Here is a 22,515-nt window from a genome sequence, read left to right on the forward strand (position 1 = left end):
TTCATTGTATGTTTATGATATCATGTTGAGTTGCTTTGCATGCTTGTGGGAAGGATTTCTTATAAGTATGCGGTGATTGCCGTGACCCCGACTCGCAATCTCGAGTTGGGGGCATGGCATCAACTCATTCAATTTTCAACTTTTTTATGTACCTTGCCTCCATCTTTACAAACTGCATCTGCGAGTTGGCCACGTGACATCAACTCATTCAGTTATCAACTTTTTCATGTACCTTGCCTCCATCTTTACAACTCCATGTCTAATATATTCATTCGCGGTTCATGTTATCCTCATGAAAAGCATCAAATTCACAGCATGCTTTGTTTTTGGTTTATGTTTTTTATGTTCTTTTGAATAATGTCATATCATAAATATAACAGGATAGTTTTTCCAACTTACTGTTATATTATCAACCAAGGCTCCTCAAAATAATCTTATAACAGACATTTACTGTTTTACCTAAAAATCGTGGGTAGATTTTCTTGGAACCTCTTCAACAGAAACAATGATCTTGTATGGAGTTGGTTCTTCACCAAGAGAAGGAAGCATCACTACAATTTAGTTTTGTGACATGTCTTAGTAAACTTTGATTATCAGGGAAGATCTGAATCATCATTCTTGGGGCTAGTCTCTTGCAGCATTTGAGTATAATACTTGCAGGTAACTAACGTCCAGGGTGCAGTCTCATTGACTGTAAAATATCTTTGCAAGTCAGCATAGTTGCTTCTTGATACTTGTATCTTGTGCCATATAAAGAAAGGACGCATTCATTAGCTTTCTCTAAATTTTCTATCTCTACAATTGCATGACCTTCTGTTTTTTGCAGGAAGGCAAGATGGTGTGCATGGAGCATGTCAGTCACCAGATGATGACAATGAAAATATTCAAGATTAGCCGCAGTTGGGAGCGGAAGGTCTTACAAGTTCTGTTCATAGCTTTGTGTGTTTCTTGGTTAGAAAATCATATGGGCCTTAGAAAATGGATAATGGATACAAAAACCTTTATATGACACAAAATTCTCCATGAGGTCTGTATAATGATCTCCTACACTAGATTTGAAATAGTGATACCCCTTTTTTGTGCATAAAGGGTATGTGGCACATAGATGGGTTGAGATGACCATGCTTCTCCTCATCATATCAAATCCTCCTTATATAGCAATTTTTGTTAACTCTCATCTTTGCCACAGAATGTACATATAAAATGCTCTTCTGACAGATTTTTAATGATTACTGAAGAGATACTGGTTGCCAACCTTATTTGTTTTCTAGTAAGAGTCCACGAAAAAAAAAGGGGAAAATCGCATGTACTTGCTGGCTTGGTAGGAGGTTTATGCTATTTAGTGGAACCTCTCCTTGTCTCTTTGTAGGAGTATAATACTTGCAGGTACTAATCAAAAGGGTAATAGTGTAAGTTTAAATTTATAAAAGTTATTAACATTGCCATTAAAAAAAATAATAAATTGGGTATTATGCCAAATACAAGATGATTTGAAGGTATTACGTGTTACATTGCCATTAAAAAAAATAATAAATTGGGTATTATGCCAAATACAAGATGATTTGAAGGTATTACGTGTAAATAGTGATTTTAGGATGGTAAATATGAAATATGCAGTGGTGCATATGCAAAAATTTCTTACATTTTTTCACCAAATTTACTTCCTGATCTTTGTTGCTTACCTTGTATTTTATACAATGTTTTAGCGGGACAGGCGAGGGGCTATAATGGGACTTATTGAAGGATTAGATACACAGACTTTAGGTGGCTTCTTTGAACCTAGATATTGTTGAAGCAATACTGGCAACATAGCAGGCATCTTGTTTGTGGCATTGAAGTAGCTATGATATTGTATAGTATCTATGTTTAAATTTATAATTGGATTTTAATTCAAGAGTTCCCGGTTATATATGTTTATCATTTGAACTTTTGATTGAGGCTAGCCCAAGCTGTTGGGGTAACTTGACTCAGGATCTACAGTGATTCCTAACTGGCTGTTAACGAGGCCCAAGAAGATTGTGATGCCCAAGATCCTGTGATGGTGAAGTAGTTAAGGAGATCTAACTTTTGACATTTAAAATTTAGCAGATACCTTGGAAAAAGAATATGAAGGTGGATGTTTTATCCAAATTAGCCAGCTCAGAACTCTTCGACTTGAGCAGAACATCTTACTTTGATGTATTTGACAAACCCAGCATTGATGAAAATTATGGCCAAGTACTCCAAGTGGAAGACGAGCTGAGTTGGATAGATCCCATCGTCCACTATCTTAAGGAGGGATAACTTTCCACCAACCAGAAGAAGGTTCGTTAGCTTAAGCATGACTATTTGGTATACTATGATCAGCGATCGACTATACAAGAGGTCCTTCGCTTTGCCACACCTCAAACACCTGCGACCTATTGGAGCTGAGTACACCTTCCGAGAAATCCATAAAGGCATATACAGAAATTACTTGGGAGGCAGGACCGTGGCACACAAAGCACTAAGTTAGTGGTATTATTAGTCCACTCTACAAAAAGATGTTGCTCGGTCTATGAAGAAATGCAATCATTGCCCAAGACATGCTAATATTCAACACTAGCCAATCTAGAGCTAACTCCAATTAGTGCCCTATGGTGGTTCGCCTAGTGGGGGATGGATATTCTCGATCCTTTTCTGCATACTAGCAGGCAGAGAAAGTTTCTCATCATGACCGTTGACTACATCACAAAATGGGTCAAGATGAAACCTTTAGCTCGGATCACCAAGGAGAATGTATGAAACTTCATTTGAAAATCTATCATTTGCTAGTTCGGAATCCCATGGGTCCTCATCACCGACAATGACCAACAATTTGATAGTGCCTAATTTAAAGAATTCTGTTCCGAACTTAGCATCGACCACCAATTTACCTCGGTTAGTCATCCTCAAGCCAATGGAGAAGCTGAGGTAACTAACTATACTATTTTATAGGGCTTGAAGAGTAGGCTTAATCGAGAGAAGGGTCTTTGGGTAGAGAGCTGTCTAGCATTTTGTAGGCCTATCAGACAACCCATCAGATCCCAACCAGAGAAATTTCTTTCAATCTTGCCTTTGGAATTGAAGTTATCATTGTTGTGGAGATCGGATATTTGTCCTATCAGATGGAGATGTATGACGACCAAGTAAATGCCGAGAATCTTTGCACAAACTTGGATTTGTTGGACAAAGCCAAGAAATGAGCTCAAATCAGGACGACGACTACTTATTAGCAATGGGCAATCTGATACTGCAACTCCCAAGTCAAGAAAAAGTTTTTTCGAGTAGAGGATGATCTTTGGGTCAACTTATGAATGGCCAAACAATATTTCTTTCAAATTGATTAAGTTCCTCTTGCATTGCATTTATCCAAGTATGATCCTTTTCAGCTTCATTTATGGTCTTTGGTCTTCTTCTCCTTCTTGTTTTTCTTCATCTCATTCTTCTTTTATCTTTTTCTTCTACTCTTATTCTTCTTCCTCTGCTCCTTCTACTTCTCCTTCTCCTTCTTCCCCTTATTCTTCTCCTTCTCCTTCTCCACCTTCTTCTTATTCTTCTTCTCCTAATTTTTGCCTCTCCTTTCTCTTCCTCTTCTTACCCATCTCCTACTTCTTCCTCTCCTTCCCCTTCTTCTTCTTCATCTTACTCTTCCACTTCTCCTTCTTCTTCTTCTTCCTCCTCTTCTTCTTTCTCCTCTTCTTCTCCTTCTCCTTTTTCTTCTTCTTCTGCTTCTCCTTTTTCTACTACTTCTCCTTCTTCCCCTTGTTGTGCTTCTCCTTCTCCTTCTTCTTCTCCTTCTCGTTCTTCTCCAACTTCTTCTTCTCCTCCTCCTTCTCCTTTTGCTTCTTCCTCTCCTCCTCCTCCTTCTTCTTCTACTTCTACCTCCTCCACCTCCTCTTCTCCTTCTTCTTCTTTTTCTCCATATTCTCATTCTTCTTCTTCTCCTCCTTGTCCTTCTTGTTCTTGTTCTCCTATTTCAACTTCTCCGTCTTCTTCTTCCCGCAATTCCTCTTCTCCTACTTCTTCTTCTTCCCCTAATTCTGCTTCTCCTTCTTGTTCTTCTCCTAATTTTGCTTCTCCTCCTTATTCATCTTCTTCTTCTCGCCTTCTTCTTCATCATCTTCTTCTACTGCTACTTCTTTTTCTTCTTCTCCATCTTCTTCCACTTCTTCTTCGTCTTCCCCTCCTTCTATTTCTCCTACTTCTTCCTCTCTTTCTTCTCCTTATTCTTCTTCTTCTACTACTTCTACTACTACTTCTTCTCTTTCTTCTTCTCTCCTTCTCCTTCTGATCCTTTTTCTTCTTCTTCTACTTTCACCTTCTTCTCCTTCTCCTTCTGATCCTTTTTCTTCTTCTTCTACTTTCACCTTCTTCTCCTTCTTCTCCTCCCCCTCCTCCTCTTTCTTCTCCTTCTTTTTCTTCTTCTCCTTCTTCTTCTCCATTTGCTTCCCTTCATCTTTGTTTTCTCCTCCTCCTCCTCCTCCTTCAACTTCTCCTCCTTCTTCTTCATCTTCTTCCCCGTCTTCTCCATTTCCTTTTTTCTTTCTTCTCCTTCTTCTCTCCTTCCCCTTGTTCTTCTTCTTCTACTTCTTCTTGTCCTTCTTCTTCTTCCTCTGCTTCTCCTTCTTCTTCTTCTTCTTTTACCTTCTTCTCCTTTTCCTTCTACTGCATCTTCATCTTCTCTTTTTTCTCATTCTTCTTCTTCTTCCTCTCCTAATTTCTACATCTCCATCTTCTTCTCCCCTACTTCCGCTTCTCCATCTTCCTCTTCCTCTTCTCCTCTTATGCTTCCTCTTCTTCTACTACTACTACAACTACTACTACTTCCCTTTCTTTTACTTTCTTTTCTACTTTGCCTTCTTCTTCCTCTTCAACTTCTCCTTCTTTCTCTCCTTCTTCCTTCACCTCCTCCTTCTCCTCCTTCTTCTTCCCCTCCATCTTCTACTTCTTCTTCTTCACCGTCTTCTCCTTCATTTTCTTCCTCTACTTCCTCTCCTTCTTCAACTTCTTTTTCTCCCTCTTCTTCTCCCTCTTCCCCTCCTTTTTCTCTTGCTGCTTCCACTCCTTCTTCCCCTCCTCCTCCTTCCTCTCCTCCTCCTCCTCCTCCTCCTTCTTCTTCATCTTCTTCTTCTACTTCTACTCCTGCTTCTCCATCTCATTCGTCCTCTCCTTCTTCTTCTTTCTCTACTTCTTTTCCTTTTTCTTTTTCTCCTTGTTCTTCTTCTTGTTCTCATTCTTACTAGTCTTTTTCTTCTACTTCTCATTCTTCTTCCTCTGTTACTTCTACTTCTCCTCCTGCTTCTTCCTGCTTCTTCTACTTCTTCACCTTCTTCTTATTCTTCTTCTCCTAATTCTGCCTCTCCTATCTTGTTCTCTTCTTATCCATCTCCTTCTGCTTCAAATTCTCCTTCTTCTTCCTCTCCTTCCCCTTCTTCTTCATCTTCTTCTTCTTCTACTTCTCCTTCTGTTCTTCTTCCTCCTCTACTTCTCCTTCTTCTCCTTCTCCTTCTTATTCTACTTTTTCTACTACTTCTTCCCTTTCTTGTGCTTCTCCTTCTCCTTCTTTTTCTCTCCTCCTCCTCCTTCACCTTCTTCTTCTCCTCCTCCATCTTCTTCTTCTTCTCCTTTTGCTTCCTCCTCTCCTCCTCCTCCTCCTTTTTCTTCTTCTTCTTCTACTTCTACCTCCTCCACCTTCTCTTCTCCTTCTTTTGCTCCATCTTCTCATTCTTCTTCTTCTTCTCCTTGTCCTTCTTGTTCTTCTTCTTCTAGGAACCCCGAGCATATCTAGAGAGAAGAAAAAGGAGAGAAAAGAGAATCTTAGCTCGAGTCTGGATTTAGTCTGATCCTGGTCTTGGGCTCAATCCAAGTGGTTCGGATCAACTATTAGGAGAAAGGTTTAGATCTAGTCAAAATATGGGCTTGTTTAGAGAGAGAGGTACACGATATAAGGCTAGTTGAGTTTTTGGGCCTGATCCACTTAGTTTCGAGCCTAATCCCCTTGGTTAGGTCCAATTAGAGGTTTGGCATATTCAGTCCAGTTTGACCAAAGTAGGAAAAGAGAGATTTGGCCTGGGTCAACTTGGATCAATCAATGTATCTAGTTCACAAGTTAAATAGAGAGTGACAAAGAGGGTTTCCCTACTCTCTCTCTCTTCTAATCTCTTGGCCCAAAATGAACGGGCACGGCCGAAAATGGATGAACAGGGCCCAAAATTGGTACGTCCCAAAAGGGATGAATAGGGTCCGACAAGGCCCAAAAGGAATACAACCTACAATGTACATGGCCCAATAGGGTGAACAGGGCCCGAACATGGCCCACAATGGACATAGCCCAACAGGGTGAACAGGGCCCAAACTTGGCCTCCAATGGACACGATCCAATAGGGCCCAAAATAACTAAACTAGGCCCAAATTTGGCCCATAATGGGCACAGCCCAAGAGACTGAGCAAAGTCCAAACTCGGCCCACAATGGTCATGGCCCAATATGGCCCAAAATAACTAAACTAGGCCTAAATTTGGCCGACAATAGCCACGGCCCAATTGGGCTTAAAATGGATGAACATGACCTAAGTAGATGAAACAGCCTAACATAGCCCAAATGGATCGACTCGGCCCAAGTAGATGAAACGGCCCAACACGGACCAAATGGATGAACTCATCGCAAGAAGATGGAATGACCAACATGACCCAAATGGATAAACTTGACCCAAGTAGTTGAAACGGCCCAACATGGCCCAAATGGATGAACTCGGCCCAAGTAGATGGAACATCCCAACAATGGTCTAGAGTGGAGAAACAGAGGGAAGAGAGTTCACCGAGGCACCTGCAGTGGCGGTGGTTCTTGCGGCGGCAGCGGAGCAACTTCCGACGAAGAAAGGAGTCGTAAAACAGAGCAAGTAGGAGATCAGATAGAAGAGGAGGCTTTGGGTGGTGGTGCTCAGCCGGGTGGCAGACTGGCCACCAGAGAAGAAGAAGAATTTTGGTTGAGGACAACTCGGTCGGCGAGCTGGCTATTGCGGCACTCGAAACAAGGAGAGGGAGAAATAGGTTCGTCGGTGGTCTTAGAGGAAAAGGAGGAGACTCTAGCGGCAGCGCTTGGCCGAGGCGGCACCCTGGTCGCCGGAGAAGAAGGTAGAAGGGGATGAAAATGATGGTGACTCGGTGGCAGAGAAAGAGAATTTATAAGCAGTTTTCGAATGGCTGTAGCTCGTTCACCGCCATGATTGTCACGGCGGTTGAGCAGAATCGGCGGCCATTCAAGAGGCCGTAGGGTTGGCACAGAGCTACCACGGTGTCTTCATCCCCATAATGCACAAGCAGAGGATCGTGATCGTGATCCTCTGTTATATAATTTTTTTTTGGGCCCTAGGCTAAAGTTGTTTGGGCCTGCCGACTTCAGCCTTTTTTGGGCCTATTCTCATATTATGTCTGCTGAGCAGGATACTAATGATACTAATTGTGGGGTAAATATTGGGTCTATCTATTGATGAGAGGGTACAAAAGATGGCTCTTTGTTTCATTGACTTCTTGGACCATAAGTCAAGAGGAAACTCTTTAAATTTTATGTTTAGATTAGAACTTTCAGAGAGTTAGGAAAAGAAAGTAGTAATATGGATCTTAATTTCAGCATCTATGGTCTGCAAATTACCCATTTAGACCTGCATCAAGACCATTTTAGTAGCAATGCAAATAAAAAAATATTTGCAGGATCTGCGGTATATGTTGAGTTGGTTTCATCTGGTCACTTGTAACTCTGTTGTAGAGGATTGATCGCTTTCCACCTTACCAAAAAGAAAAAAAGTTCTTGTCAATCATTGCTAGCGGGTCTAAACCCTTATCTTTTACCACGTAGCTCATAGTTAATTGCACATATGGTATCCACAATGAACTTCAAAAGATTATTGTATATACCTCATCGCTTACAAATGGGGATCAGGTTTCAAGTCATGAAGTGATCACCCTAAAGATTTCATCCAAACTAATTATATTAGGGTGGGGCTGGGGAGGACTGACCGGTTGTCAGATGCAAGTAGGACATCTCCCTCCAGAGCTGTTGGATAATATTCAGCAAAATTGGGCTGGAAATCTTGTTGGATTCATAGATGAGTAGTCTATTTAGGTGGGCGCATATCAACCCAGCACCCCAACCAGAGATTATCTTTTACCTATTTAGTGCATACAAACAACTACAAAAATACATCAGAGTATAAAAGACTATGAAGAGTATCCTGTAGGCACTTATATAGTGAATGCAAACAAGTAGAAAAGACATGAGAATGTCAGAGACCGTTACCCAAACAAAAGCAGAAGGATCACAGTCAACATAATAGACCACAAGGTGATGGAAGTTGGAACTCTACCCTTGTCTCTTCTTATTATGATCCCTTCAAGCACTGGATAGCTGATGAGCAGTATAAAACACGAGATGTAAAGCTGTCCAAACAAATCATGGAGGCTTTTCTGCACGATCACACGACATCCCCCTCCAATCAATGTAGCCACATTTAGGATGCTGAGGGTTGTCAGTGGGATGAGTAACAGTGACGTTCCTTCAAAATCAAAAATCCCATTCTCATACATTTGGATTTGCGTCTCCCTCACTGCTTTGTTTGTAAGATCGAAGTTGATTACTCCCTTCATGCCAACCAACTTCATGATTATATTTAAACATGCAAAGAGATGGGCTGTTACAGAAATTATCATCCAAAATCTCAGCTCATTCCACCATGTCCTTAGAGATCCTTTGGAGTAAAGGACCTCCCTTAGATGTTGAGACAAGGAAGATAGATGCACCGCCACGAAGGCAGCAAACCATGGGCTGGAAACCTAGAGCAGCAGGTCAAGTAGTTAAAGAGAAATGCCAAATACAGCTTGGAAAGTGGAGATATTTTTTTTCCTTTACCTCAGGAAACAAGGAGATGCCATTCAAGAAGCACAACTGGGGGATGATGCCATAGCACAACAGAGAAAATGAGTCTAAGGGCTGGAATGCCTGCCAGGCATAGCACATGTTCTGAAGCATACAAGTTGCACTTGAAATACCAAAAGTGAGAGGGCAAAATCTTGAGAATCCCACTTCGAGCAATCCATACATCCATCTCTTTCTCTGGATCAGAGTGTCACTGAAGCTAGTGGGAACGCTGCCAAGAAATGCAGGGCTTGGAGGGATATAGTAGGCTGAGTTCCAACCTCGGCAGTGCAAATGAAAGCCTGTGAAGTAGTCCTCAACTACTGAACCATACAAGAATCCCATCTGGGGACAGAGATATGCAATGAGATAGATATGAAGTCATTAATAGCATCTTTACGTATCATTTGCCAGAGACTTGCCTGTTCACCCCATTGAGTATCAATCTCATATGTACAAGAAGCCAGAAGTGTGGCTTCTTGTGAGCATGCGTATGTTGTTGCTCTGTTGTCAAGATCATTTCTTCTGTTATGAAGAAACGATGCGATAAACTCATTGGAGGAACCAAAACTTTGTTTGAGTTCTGCTATCTCGGTCGAGTTGAACCCTGTAAAATAACATCTGATCTTTAGTGCAGAGTAATGGAAGCATGTAATGGTTAATGGTCATCCAGGCTTCTTTGCATCAAAATGTCTAATATCACCTTCTCTTGTTGACTTTTGGCCTGGTCTGGCTCCATACAATGCATTTCTTTTGATGTAGAAGCCTGTGCCAGAGAGTATTGGCCCCTTGAGCCCATCACAGCCCTTCCATTGAATCTGCAAAGAAACTCACTTTCCTTCTTGTTATCAAAACCTTTTAAGAAAAACACATGCCATTCTTCTTGGTTGGATATGTACCTCGAAAACCGACCTCAATTCAGCACAATATATGTCATTCTTGCTAATATTGTGGAAATTTTGAGGGAATTGAACAAAAGCTAACGAAGGGGATAAATGGGGATCAAGGTGGAAGCACATTGCCTGTCGTACAGATGCTGGGTTGTTGGTGTACATGTCACAGTCTAATACTAATATATAAGGAGAATTGCTTATTATGCCTGAGATGCGAAGCTGCAACGAAGATAACGTTGACCATTATTGTTCTCAGAGACTATAAGAGAGAGAATATAAAGAGGTGAGAAAGAAAGCTCACAAGGACATTCAATGCACCAGCCTTGAAGTGGTGAGGATGGTTCTTTCTTTTCTCACGGGAGACATAGACTAGTAGTGGTATCTCTGCTTGTTTCTCAAAGGAGGTACTCATTTCTTGGTCGCCTTTGATTATCTAAGTGCAAGCCAAAATGTTCTTAGATTCCACGAATCAAATTGTTTAACAGGAAAGTGGTTGATTTCCCTATTACATGGATGGCGAACTTGGAGTAAACTACCAAAACTTAAATTTGAGCAAAAAGGGAAAAGGATTAATGGATCAAAATATTAGCCTAGTCATATTACAGAATCTGTCATAGTATGATTCTAATTAAAAATAAACCAATAACATTAATCAACCTTTGGCACTTAAAACCTAATCTATCACACTTTTTGTACAGATAATATGACAAGGGGCCCAAACTTTTCAGACCAATAAAATTGTATGTGTAAATAATTATAATTAACTAGATGAAGTCAAATTAAAAATTCAGTTATTGTTTTTTGTTTTCTTGAAAAGGAAAGTGAGAGTAATCTACTGACTCCGAATCAATAATTTGATAAATTGAATCTGGCTCCAGCTCATTTCCTCCAAAAAAAAAAAGCAAAACAAAAAGACAATAAATGAAAATTGATTTGTTGTTCATTAAAATTAGCAAAACTAATAGAGCTCATCTTAGTTATAGTTCTATAGCCAATTAAGGCCACCTTACTGCATGCCTTAAGAAAATTGCTAACATATCTCTTGCTTCATATATGAATAAATTATGAAAGGGACGATTAGTCTATCATCTAATAAGACCTGCTTCATTTTTTATTTTTGTAGATTTAGGTCATTTTTTTCACAAATTGTAAAAGTTTCAATGAAAAAACATTTCAAGAACACATTTGATTTTGTTCTCCAAAGAATGTCTTCTAAAATGATGCTTAATAACACTTAGCACTTCAATAGACAAATATATTTTGATGCACACAAGTACACAGATATATATTTTCCAAGTTATTGGTAGGTCTTTTTAGATGACTCTAATTAGTCTTTACTAGGTTGATTTACTATATTTTTCATCAAATCTAATTGTTTTGAAACTTGAAGCATTAAAAATGAATATCATTATCTAGAAAAGAAATTTTAGTAGGTTACATGTTGCCATTGAGATTTGGATGGTACATATTTTATTTCCATACCTTATCTAGCTGTACCTAAAGTGGCTTAAGTGGTCCATAAAGGTCTAGAAGACCCTCCTAGATAACAAGTATTATAGTTAAATTCCTATTGGACTTGTTTAATGGTTTGATAGATTTTAATGAGACTCTTTGAAATTTTTTTAGAGAATTTGTAGGAAAAATTAAAGCTATAAAGGGAGTTTTCTAAAATGTAGCTTAAGAAGTAATCTATAACTTAGCTATGATTAGCTTGATGGTTGAAGGCAAATTTAAAAGGTAACAAGCAAATACCTATGCTCTCTATCAAGTACAAGAAATTGGCAGCTTGTCAGAAGAAGACTATAATCTTATGAAACTTTACTTGTAGTTATTGGTCAAAAGAACACGGAGAGTTAATATATTTGTAAGCCGACCATTGTTCATGATGCTATTGTAGTAGTCGAATTTACCTCAATACAAGAAGGTTGATCTTGAACTCTTTTGGTCATAACTTGAGTACTTTTAGTCTTGTCCTTTTCCTTCTCCACATTTTTCTTAAAGGACTCATACAAAAGCTGCATTAATCAACATATATCATTGATTATTATTAGTTATACTTTATCCATAAATATCTTAAAATTTATAAAGACAATTATCATTTGTATCCTTCAAAAAGTAGTTATGTATTAATGCAAGGGATATGAAGAGTTATATAGTCTCCACATTAAGTCAAATAAACAAAATGAATAAAGAACTAAAAATTGGAGAGTTTATTCCTAAGATTATAACAGTTGATTCTACTTGAAATTTCCCTTCTTCTACTATCTTCCCCTCCATCCAAATCTCTCTTCCTCATTTTTTTGTAAATGCCCACAATTTTGACATTAGCTATTATCAGGGAATCATTTCAATCTATCATCCTTTTATCCTATTTCTCTTTTTGAAAATGCATCTCCTTTCCAACATTATGGTATAAAAAGATGTAAATGATGAACTTCTTAAAGATCATAAGAGGTTACTTCACTTATATGAAGATGTCTTGTCCAGAACCAAAAGGAAGGATATAGATGGAGGATTCAAAAAAATGAGCATATAAGCTTAAAGAACAAACAAGAAATTTTCAACATATTCTTGAGAAACTTCAATCCATGCTGCTTCATTCCATTACACAACTAAGATTTCTTCAAATGATTGACCATTATTAGATTGTCATTTGTTCGATACAAAGTCAATATCCACAAAAAGGAAAAGAGACAATTAGCAAGATTGATGAACTTGGAACTTCATCTCAAATTTCTATTAATGTTGTGACGATAAGTATTGTTAGTATCATTTTAACACTCTCACATCCTATCCTCCAGCTCCTAAAACCCACACAATTATTGCACGACCTAATTATGCCTATATATCATTAATCCAGTCAACTCTATACCATTAGCATTTGATTTGAAAGGACCAGAACTTAACATTTTAGATCCTTAGGGCATAATTGAACTCAAAATTTGATTTAATGTTTTAATTTTAACAAAAAATGTTTCAAGAAATCCTTTTGTTTGGAACTAAAAGAATCTTTTCGCGATATATTTAAATATCCTTATTTCTCTATAAAACACCAAGGTCATTTGTTCTTGGATTGCATCATCTACATTCAATAAAATGCAAATTATTTAGTGGACGTCGTACAAAGTTATGGGATCGAAGACATGGAATTCTAGAGAAATGATATAGAGAAATGATAATAAAAGAAATTAATCAAGGATGAGTTTATAAGATAGAGATGCCTAAGATAGGAGCAATGTAACAAACATATCATATTAGTCTATCTTAGACCTCCCATATGATTGTTCGATATTATAAGTCAGTAGGTTGAAGTCTAGTCAAATTGTAATCATTAGTTATCTATAATTAGTTGTCATTAAGCTTTAATTAAGTGTTCCTAAATATTTTAGAATTTCAAAGCATCATTTTAATCATAGTTCATGCATATCTCCTAGAGTTTATAAGGTAATTATTTGATCTAGGAGGATAATTGGACTTGTCATGAATTGATTTGACCATTTTTGGTAGGTCTAAATAGAGTTTAGAGCAAGATCTACTACATCTAGGGCTAGTTCATGTAGTAAAATGTATGAACTACAAACTTTCATATAACTTGTTTGTTTCTAGCTTTTTCCTTTTTTTTTTTTTGGGGGGGGGGGGGGGGGGGGGGCGCACGGATGCAGGAAATGGATACTTCTTGAGATCTATGATGTGGTGAGTAGTTGACAAGCTTGCCGAGTTCAAGATGACCCCATTTCGAGACCATTGAGATTTCCAAAATACTCAATCGAATTACATTTAATGACTGAAAAACTTTTAACTATCATATCTTCAATCTGTGAGGAATTAGGTAACATGACACACCATAAATTTTATGGAGAAGTTGAGATCTAGATCCAAAAGGATTTTAGCTTTTCAATGATTATTTCCACCGGTCACTTACTATTTTAGAAGAAATATAACCTTCTTTAATTAGAAGATGAACCAAACCTGGATTTGGGGACTCGGACATCATTATTATAGATAAAGTTACTATTATAATGCTATTAAAAATGAGTGAAAACAAAAGAGATCTAAAACTCTACTTTCAAAATTTGTATTATTTTACTATTATCATTTAGGGAGAGTTCTGAGTTAAATGGATTGGAAGAATTGCTTTCTTCACTCTCCAGTTAGATCCAAGTAGTATCAAAGTCTATGGTTATAACTTTGTGGAGCCCTAGCGGATGGTCTATATAAATGGATGGAAAAAAGGCTTTTGATGCTCGATGCACATTGGAGGATAGACAAGGACAATGGCTTCTACCACAAGAGATGATGATGAGAAGACTCATCTCGATCTTCTATATGAGGAGAAGATCACACAATGAATAGAGCTCTTCTCTCCACTAAGCCTTTAGGTCTAAACCAAAACTCCATTGTGAAGCTATCTCCAATATTTGGTGATGACCATCAATCATCCAATGAAGTGGAGAATCAACATATCTGTGCTCAAAATATCCCCGTTCAACCTCTAAAAGTCAAAAGATTGAATCAAGATACTTGTGCATAACGGAGTTGCTGATACAAAAAAGTTGGAGAACTAGTTGGATTATCTAAAGACTAATTTTATAAAATATGGATACATCGATGTTCAAAAGTTGCTTTTGCCTACCCAAACTTTTCCATCCATGTCTCTATTTGGTGAAATTCCTTCCTAAGGAACAATGATGTTTCTAATTTGATAGGGAGTAAATTCAAAACTTTGATGAAAAAGTTATACTCGGTCATGAAGAAAATCTTTATATTTGGTTGCAGTACCTTCATTAAAAGTATGATCAATTTGTCCATGACCATACCACCTAATTCCACAAATAACCTATTTCTTGGGGTATTCTAAAAATAATTGTTGTTAACCCTAAAAAATTGATTTTGATAATGCAAAACAATTGATTCAAAAGTTGACTAATTTACTACTTCGAGTTTAATTGATCAATTTCAAAAAGCAAGAAGAAGGCCTTCAACCACTCTCAAGTAAAGATCATCTATTTCAAGCTCCACATCAAGAAACTGAATTCCAAAAGGCTATAAAAATATTTCTTGAAAGCTCACATACAAAAGTTTGCAACGAGTCGACCCAGGCACACGATCGCTAACTGATAAGCCTTCATGAGCTGACTCCAGTAGATTGCGAGTGTACCTCAAAACAGTCTCAAGGATAGATAGAAAGCCATAAAAATTAATCATATTGATGAGTCGACTCATGAAGTACTCAAGCCGATTCTAATTTAGCAAGAGTCGACCCTAGACAAAAGCGAGTCGACCCCAAAATGGGCACAGAGAAAAGATAGAGACTTGAGAAAATCATCGCGTTGGCGAGTTGACCCATAAAATTCACGAGCCGACTCCAGTCAAATTAGCGTCGGCCTCAAAAATAGTCAAGCCGACCCTAGAACAGCCAGAGTGGAAAGATATAAAGTAGCAAAACTTAGTCGTTGAAGAGTCGACCCCCAAAAGCAATGAGTCGACCTTAGTCATCTAACGAGTCAACTCTTAAACTAAGAAAGCCGACTGTACAAGTGCCACAGAAGAAAGACAAAATGCAGAAAAAACAAAAGTAAGCTCGAGATGACTCCTGAAGATCACGAGTTGACTTTTAAAAATCCCAAGTTGATCCTAAAAAATGGCGTGTTGCTCTCTACGCCTGACAACAATAATGCCAATTTTTCTGTGAATCAAAATGGTTGTTTTTGTCTCACAATGGCTCTATTAATTGTCTAACAGCTAGAAAAATTTTCCAACCATCTCTAAAGAGTATAAATGTATGAGAACACCAAAGAAAAATAAGAGCTCAAGCACTATGAAGGAAAATCCACTAAGAGCAAGAAAAGAAAAGAAAAAGAAGAGAACCTCAACGAGAAAATTATTCAAGAGCATTTTGAGTTGAACGATCAAATCTTATACGCCAAAGAGTTGGTCAAGCGCCATCAAGAGCAACATGTTCGCATTCATTGTTTAGGAGCTGTACTTTACTGTGCTTTAATTCTTTCATATTTTGTTGTAACTAGTTTCAAAAATTGAAACTTAGAAAAAGGTCCATCCAACTTTGAATTGGATTGTGTTGTGGCTGGGTTCGAAGAAGATTTTGGTTGATAGCCTGAAAAATTAATTGAGTTGATTGTGAATCCGAAAAACAATCAGTTGAAGATTTTGGTTAATTAACCTGAGAAAATCAATTGGGTTTAGTTGTAAACCCGAAAGATAATTGGGTTGTACTTTGGATTATAAATTATAGTGAAACTCTTCAGAAGAAAGTTTTGGGGGAGTGGACATAGGCGTAGGAAGAATGGCACCAAACCACTATAAATATCTTGTGTTTGTGTTGATTATTTTACTTGCATTTATCTTTAGCATATCTGTTTATTAGTTTACTGCAAAAATTTATCTTCTTCCATCAAGTATTTAATTCCGCTGCAATTACTTAAAGTTTTTGAAAAACTCAATTCACCCCCTCCTCTTGGGCTACATAGCTAGGCAACAAGTGGTATAAAGCCTGGTATTCAAGTCTGTCATTGACCTAACTGTCAACGAGTTAAAAATCTATGGCAGCCCTTATTGGGACCTCTTTAGCCAAGGGACAATCCACGAATAGACCTCCACTTTTCAATGGCTTGAATTATACTTATTGGAAAGTACGCATGCATATTTTAATTAAAGCACTAGACTATGATATGTTGAGTGTTATAGTTAATCGACCTCACATACCTACAGATTATTGATGGTGTGTCTCTTCCCAATCTTGAAGGAAAATGGGAAAAATTAGATAAAAAGATGGCATAGTTAAATGCTAAGGATGTGTTTTTCAATGATCTTGATTGCGAACAAATATTTTTAAATATATAATTTTATTTTGATATTAGAAAAAATTATTGTGTTTCTTGCATACATTGCTGTGAAACTATGACTAAGAAATTGAATTTTATAAATATACACTTGAATGATCTTTTATATATTTTTCTTCTGTATAATTATGTGCTTCTATCATTAAAAGAAAAAGTTATTTTTAAATGAGGGTGAATGATCCTAAAGCTAGAAATATTTCAAATCACTCAAATAATTCTTAAAGAAAAAATGTAATTGCTTTTGAAAAAAATTTGAGCTTCAAAAGAATTATTTTCTGATTAATATTTTAGTGCATATTCTCAAAAATTAAGAGGAAGCATAACTTGCACTTAAAAGATTAAAAAGAGTGATCGGTATAAATTTTGAAAAACTTTAGATCACTTTACATTCTTGATATTATAGAATTTTAGTTTTATTCACACTTAGCATCAAAATCTAAAATTTAATAAAAGAAAAGAATATTTAAAGAAGAATGCATCTATTGAGGGGGAGCTTTAGATATTCAATCTCTTTGCATTCTGCATCTTATTCAAAAGTCGCTTTCATTTGATGCATACCTTGAATGTTTTATCTTTGATTCATGATCATTCTTGTCAATTTCTGAATTTAACTGTTTTACTTACAAAACATGAATTGATATCAAGAGCCTTACATAAATGAAAGAGAAATGAATGTTCTTAAAGCTAAATCATTAAAGGGTACTCTATGTAAATTTGGCAAAGAACTTTTAGTATACTTTTAATGTCTAATTGGTTTAAAATTGATACCAATTTAAGCATATTTTGGTATCAGACTTTGTGCTTCATTGAATATCTTTTGGAAGTTGGATTTTCATGGGTACTTAATTGGTAAATCATTTATTTTGAAAACTAATTGAAAAGGATTTCATTTGTCTTAGTATCAGAAATTTACTTTGGAATCTACTAATGAGTTCTTATTGGCTTGAGCTTTAAAGTTTCAATCCTGTGCCAATTCATTTTTATATATATCAATAGATGTTCCTCTTTAAAGGAGTAAAAGAAAATTTTTAAAAGAGCTCTAAAAGAACTTTCAAAGTTTTGGATTTTATGTATACTCTAAGATGTATCACAATTTGCATGAATTAATGTTTTGGTATCTGCGCCTTAATGCTTTTATATCATAGAAGAACTTTGAGCCTTAATGCTTTTATATCATAGAAGAACTTTGAAGTCATTAAGAATTAATGATTCAACATGATCTTATGTTTTTCGAGTATATGAGTTTTGATCTTTATCTGCTATTATACTATACTCTGAAAATTAATTAGATTGCTCTCATGTTGCTATATACTTAATATATCAGAAAAAAAAAATGAAAAAGCTTTAATATGTTATTAAAGATCTTTCAAAAAAAAGAAAAGAGGTTGGATTTCATTCATGCTTTCTTTGAATATCATTCTTGATATTCCTTAAAATAACTTGAAAAAGATTCCATCTATATTTGATTTGAAAACTATCTTTGAAATCTATATTTAGAGATCTCTTCTGGCTCATATCTCAAATGTCGCAAAGTCAAACTTTTCATCCTTGATTTTGATGATATTTGTTACCTTTGAAATTATTTCAGGTTTACTCTTTTGAAAGAGAGGTAAAAAAACTTTAAAAGAATGTTAAAATCATCAAATTTGATGTGATCTCATCATAATTCGCTTTGATATCTCTGAAATTATCTTAATTGGCTCTAATCTCTACTCATTATCTTGTTCTGACTTTATTGCCTTGAGTTACATGATTCATATTCTTGCAATAATTTGACATACATTGAATGAAAAAGGAGGAGAAATATTTTGCAACCTTTTTGTTGTTGCTTTGTGCTTATGTTTCATTATTTTACAACCTTTTTGCTGCTATCAAAAAGAGGATGAAATATCTGAGTATATTTTCACAATGCTTTATATTTTGAATTGAATATAAATCAGCTTAGATTGAAATATGTTGATTATGTTATGCTGATTAACTCTAAAGCATTATCATGATGTTCTTGAAGTTACATGTAATTACATCATGAAACTTAGCTATGTATTTGTCCTTAGACACATTCTATTTTTTCACTTGCATATACTTAAAGTTTTGTGGTCTATCCTAGAATTGATTTTGATGATCCCAAAATTTTGTGGTGCAATTTCTAATGTTGGTGTTGCAAAAAGAAAGATAATTTGTTTTGTAAAGAACATAGCAAGTTGGAAGGATACAAGAAAGCCTCAAAAGTTCTCAAGAAAAGTTAGAAGAAAGCTACACTTCATTGGTCCAAGTTTCAAGTTCAAAGGATTCAAGTTGGAGGAGCAATTCAAAGAAAAATCCAAAGAAACAGTCTAGGAGATGACCAGGATATAGCTCCTGCAGAGCGCGAGACAGCTCCTGCAGAAGCGCGAGATGGCTCCTGCAGAAGCACAAGACGTCTCCTACAGGCATGAGATGCCTCGTAGAAAGATAGAAGCCTATTTTTTGGTAAATCCATATGCGAGATGACTTCTAGACTGGCCGATACGACTCCAACTCTGCTGGAAGTGACAACGACTAGTTTTTTATGAAAAAGTTCAAGGAAAACCACTTTCTAACGGCTAGTTTTTGTCTCTAACGGCTAGAATCAAGTTCCTACCACATCAAAGGCTATAAATACAAGAAAACTACCTCAGATTGAAATGAGCTCAACTACCCAACATTCAAATCATTAAAGAGCCCCCAAAACCAGAGCATAGGAGTAAGCAACCAAGTGAAATCCTTAAAATTTTTATTGCAAGCATTCAACATTCCACAGCTCTGAAAGTTGGTGAAGCACCCACGACATCATTCAAACCACCCACAACTTTCTTGTGCTCTCTTGTAACATAATCAACATATTTTTATTTATTGAGCAATAGTATTTGTACTTTAATTCTTTCAATACTTATTTTGTAACAAGTTTCAGCTGCTGGAACTTTTGGGAAGGTTTGGTCCAAACCTTAATTGAATTTTGTAAGGATTTTGGTTGGTGAGCCTGTGAAAACCAACTTGGATTCATTGTGATTCTGGAAAAACAACGAGTTGGGTTGTGAACTCGGAAAACAACCACACTATAATCAGGGGGATTATAGTGAAATTTCCAAGAGAGCTTGGGGAGTGGATGTAGGTGCAGTTGGCACCGAACCACTATACTTTCGTGTGTTTGTAATGCTTATTTAGCTTACTTGCCTATTCATTCAGTTGCAATTCTAGTTAAAATTGTTTAGCTAGTTCTAACTTGCTTAATCTTTATCTAGCTAACTTTGATTAGAACTGTACTCTTGATTGTATTAAGTTAGTTCCTCTGTTTAGATTATCTCTCCGCTATGCTTAACTCCATAAGTTGAATTCTCTGTTGTATGTTCTAATAAGTTGAAAGTTTTTGACTTATTGTTGTGTTTGTGTTGCTTCTTTTTATTATTTGATTTCCTCACTTATTTACTTAGACAAATGTCTGATTGAATTGCTTACTTAACTCTTATTCGCACATCGTTTAGTTACAAGTATATTCAAATTATTTAACGAAGTTTCACTTGATAAAACTGCACCAAGATTCATTATATTGAATTGCATGCTTGAGGAAACTTAGACTAATCTTTTATTGAGCTCATTTATCTGTTGCTTAATAGTTTTAATCTTGATTAGATTAGAATTAATCAATTGCTAAGTTTAAGTTTCGTTGCGCATCCATATAACTTTGTTTAATTAACTCAAAAGTTTAGAATTAATTAAAAGTTTTAAAAGCCCCAATTCACCCCACCTCTTATGCTGCCACCGGCCAACATACAGGAATTACTTGAGAGTAAGCAACAGCTTGTGATCGTTTATCAAGGTTGTTTCCGTAGACATAATGCAAATTAGAAATCTGTAGGAGAGCAAGAGAGTTACCATACCTTGATTCTCTGCCGTTCCTCCTGAAACTCCGGGCTTCCTACACTTTCAACATTAGATCCAGAGAAGTAGGCTGCTGGATACCGTGTCTCGATCTTGTACCTCCTACAGAAAGGAACCCATGATCTGGCAAAATCGTAGGCCAGCCTAGTAGCAGACAGAGTGATCGGTGATCCTCCGTCATCGGAGAGGTAGACGTGGAGCTTGCTGGTAGGATAATCAAGGGACATGATGGAAATGAGTGTGTTCATCACCTCGACGGTCGGCTCTTTGTCAGGGTCAGCCGTGACGATGAAAACATCGATGGGCGGGAGGCTTCCATCTTCCGGCAGTCTCTCAGGAAACACGGTCCGGGAGATGGGTCGCCATCGGTAAGCCTGAGCGAGGATCCACAGGAAAAATAGCAAGAGCTCGGAGCCGATGAGGAGAATCCATGCCAGTGTGGTGAAGGAGAGTTGGAGGAGAAGTGGCAACCGTGAAACTCTGTAGTAGAGCACGGCGAGGGTGACCGAGACATGGACGAGGATGTGGAATCGGTTAAGGGTAGCAAAGGGTTGATCCACCCGGTTCTCGTGAAGTGGCCGATCATTCTCTTTCCTCATTTTTGTTTCGGGCTTTGTTCAGCGCATTGTTCCTTCGGTCCCCAAATTTCTATTTTCACTCATGCTCTCTGGAGATAAGAGCGGACACTGCCACAGATATTATTGCCGCATTCACCGTTCTCGATAAGGTTCAGACTGAAAAAAAAAAAAAAAGAAAATTACATAAATACCCACCTAAATATTTGATTTTACATGAATACCCTTCCAAATTAATATTTACATGTATATCCTCGTAAAACACTTATTTTGCCATTGTACTTTTTCTTTATTTTTATTTTTGCATATGTGTCCATGCTATCTAACGACGTTAAAAAATTAACGGTTTCAAATTAAAATGACTAAAATACCCTTAATGGGTAGACATGCAAATAGATTGCGATCCCGATAGTAGAAAAAGAAGACAGAAATAATAGCGTAATTTTAAAATTTTATTTTATTTTTAATTAATATAAATATGATTTTTTTAACACCGTTAGAAGAACCATTATATTACGGGCATTTGTACAATAATAGAGTTTTACAAGGGTATGCATGCAAATATCGATTTTGGAAGGATATTCATGCAAAATTCGATATTTAGAAGGGTATCCATACAAAAAAAACCCCAATAAAAAATTGCTTTCGTAACTCAATTGTGCCCCTCAAAAAGTCCGTTCAGTTAGGTTCCTATCCTAGTCCAATGTTTTAAAACAGAAGAAAAGTTTCTTTCACTTATTCATTGAGTTCAGTAATTATTTGATGCATATTGATGGGGTCCATGTACGACGAGCCTTTGGAAAAATTTAAAATCCAAAAAAAAATAAATTTTTAGCAGGAATCTAAATGAGAGAAAAAGAAAAAGGCCGAGCCCCGATGGTCGAACCTCCAATGTCCAACAAATAGTCAAGATCCGACGACCGAGCCCCCAATGGCCAAACTCCAGATGACCGATCCCCGAAGGCCAAACATCCGATGTCCAACAAACTCCAGATAGTCGAGCCTCCAAATTACCAAACTCCAGATGGTCGAACCTCCTTTTCATTTTTGATGAAATCAAACGTTTTGATTGCGTCATCGAAACGAGTGTTCCAACTTCGAGATGCTTGCTTTAGTCCATAAATGGACCTTTGCAGCTTGCAGACCTTGTGATCTCCATCACTGGAAGTGAAACCTAGAGGTTGTTCCATATAGATATCTTCTTCAAGATATCCATTTAGGAAAGCAGTTTTCACATCCATCTGCCAGATTTCATAATCATGAAATGCTGCAATGGCAAGCAATGTTCGGATGGATTTCAGCATGGCTACAGGTGAAAAGGTCTCCTGATAGTCAATGCTTTCGCGTTGACTATACCCTTTCGCCATCAGCCTTGCCTTAA

General features: G+C 37.0%; 2 protein-coding genes across 6 annotated transcripts in view; one reads left to right on the forward strand and one right to left on the reverse strand.

Moving 5' to 3' along the window:
* Positions 1-1,259, forward strand: part of LOC103697600 (AT-hook motif nuclear-localized protein 14-like) — a 44,295-nt gene extending 43,036 nt beyond the window's left edge. For 2 of the 3 annotated variants that reach the window (XM_039131018.1, XM_039131019.1), the window contains exon 6: positions 827-1,259. In XM_039131018.1, the coding sequence (XP_038986946.1) occupies positions 827-894 (68 nt within the window). In that variant the 3' untranslated portion in view covers positions 895-1,259. Of the gene's footprint in view, positions 1-597; positions 661-826 lie in introns of all 3 variants that reach the window. The other variant, XR_005513718.1, reaches the window with a different exon arrangement.
* A 6,617-nt stretch (positions 1,260-7,876) lies between these two features.
* Positions 7,877-21,239, reverse strand: LOC103697601 (cellulose synthase-like protein G3). Of its 3 annotated transcripts, XM_026801300.2 has the most exons (9): positions 20,559-21,239; positions 11,713-11,817; positions 10,104-10,235; positions 9,809-10,021; positions 9,613-9,727; positions 9,332-9,516; positions 8,904-9,254; positions 8,295-8,827; positions 7,877-8,166 (listed from the first exon to the last, which is right to left on the reverse strand). In XM_026801300.2, exons 1-9 carry the CDS (start codon positions 21,156-21,158, stop codon positions 8,163-8,165), a joined length of 2,238 nt encoding a protein of 745 aa, XP_026657101.2. In that variant the 5' UTR covers positions 21,159-21,239; the 3' UTR covers positions 7,877-8,162. The 3 variants fall into 3 exon arrangements, with proteins under 3 accessions (XP_026657101.2, XP_038986948.1, XP_038986949.1); XM_039131020.1 differs by lacking the exon at positions 11,713-11,817 and having other exon boundaries at positions 8,075-8,827; XM_039131021.1 differs by lacking the exons at positions 9,809-10,021; positions 10,104-10,235 and having other exon boundaries at positions 8,075-8,827; positions 20,559-21,238.
* Between the last annotated feature and the right edge of the window lie 1,276 nt (positions 21,240-22,515).

The sequence above is a fragment of the Phoenix dactylifera genome, chromosome 10 (assembly GCF_009389715.1).
Source record: "Phoenix dactylifera cultivar Barhee BC4 chromosome 10, palm_55x_up_171113_PBpolish2nd_filt_p, whole genome shotgun sequence".
In the NCBI taxonomy this organism is placed as follows: Eukaryota; Viridiplantae; Streptophyta; class Magnoliopsida; order Arecales; family Arecaceae; genus Phoenix; species Phoenix dactylifera.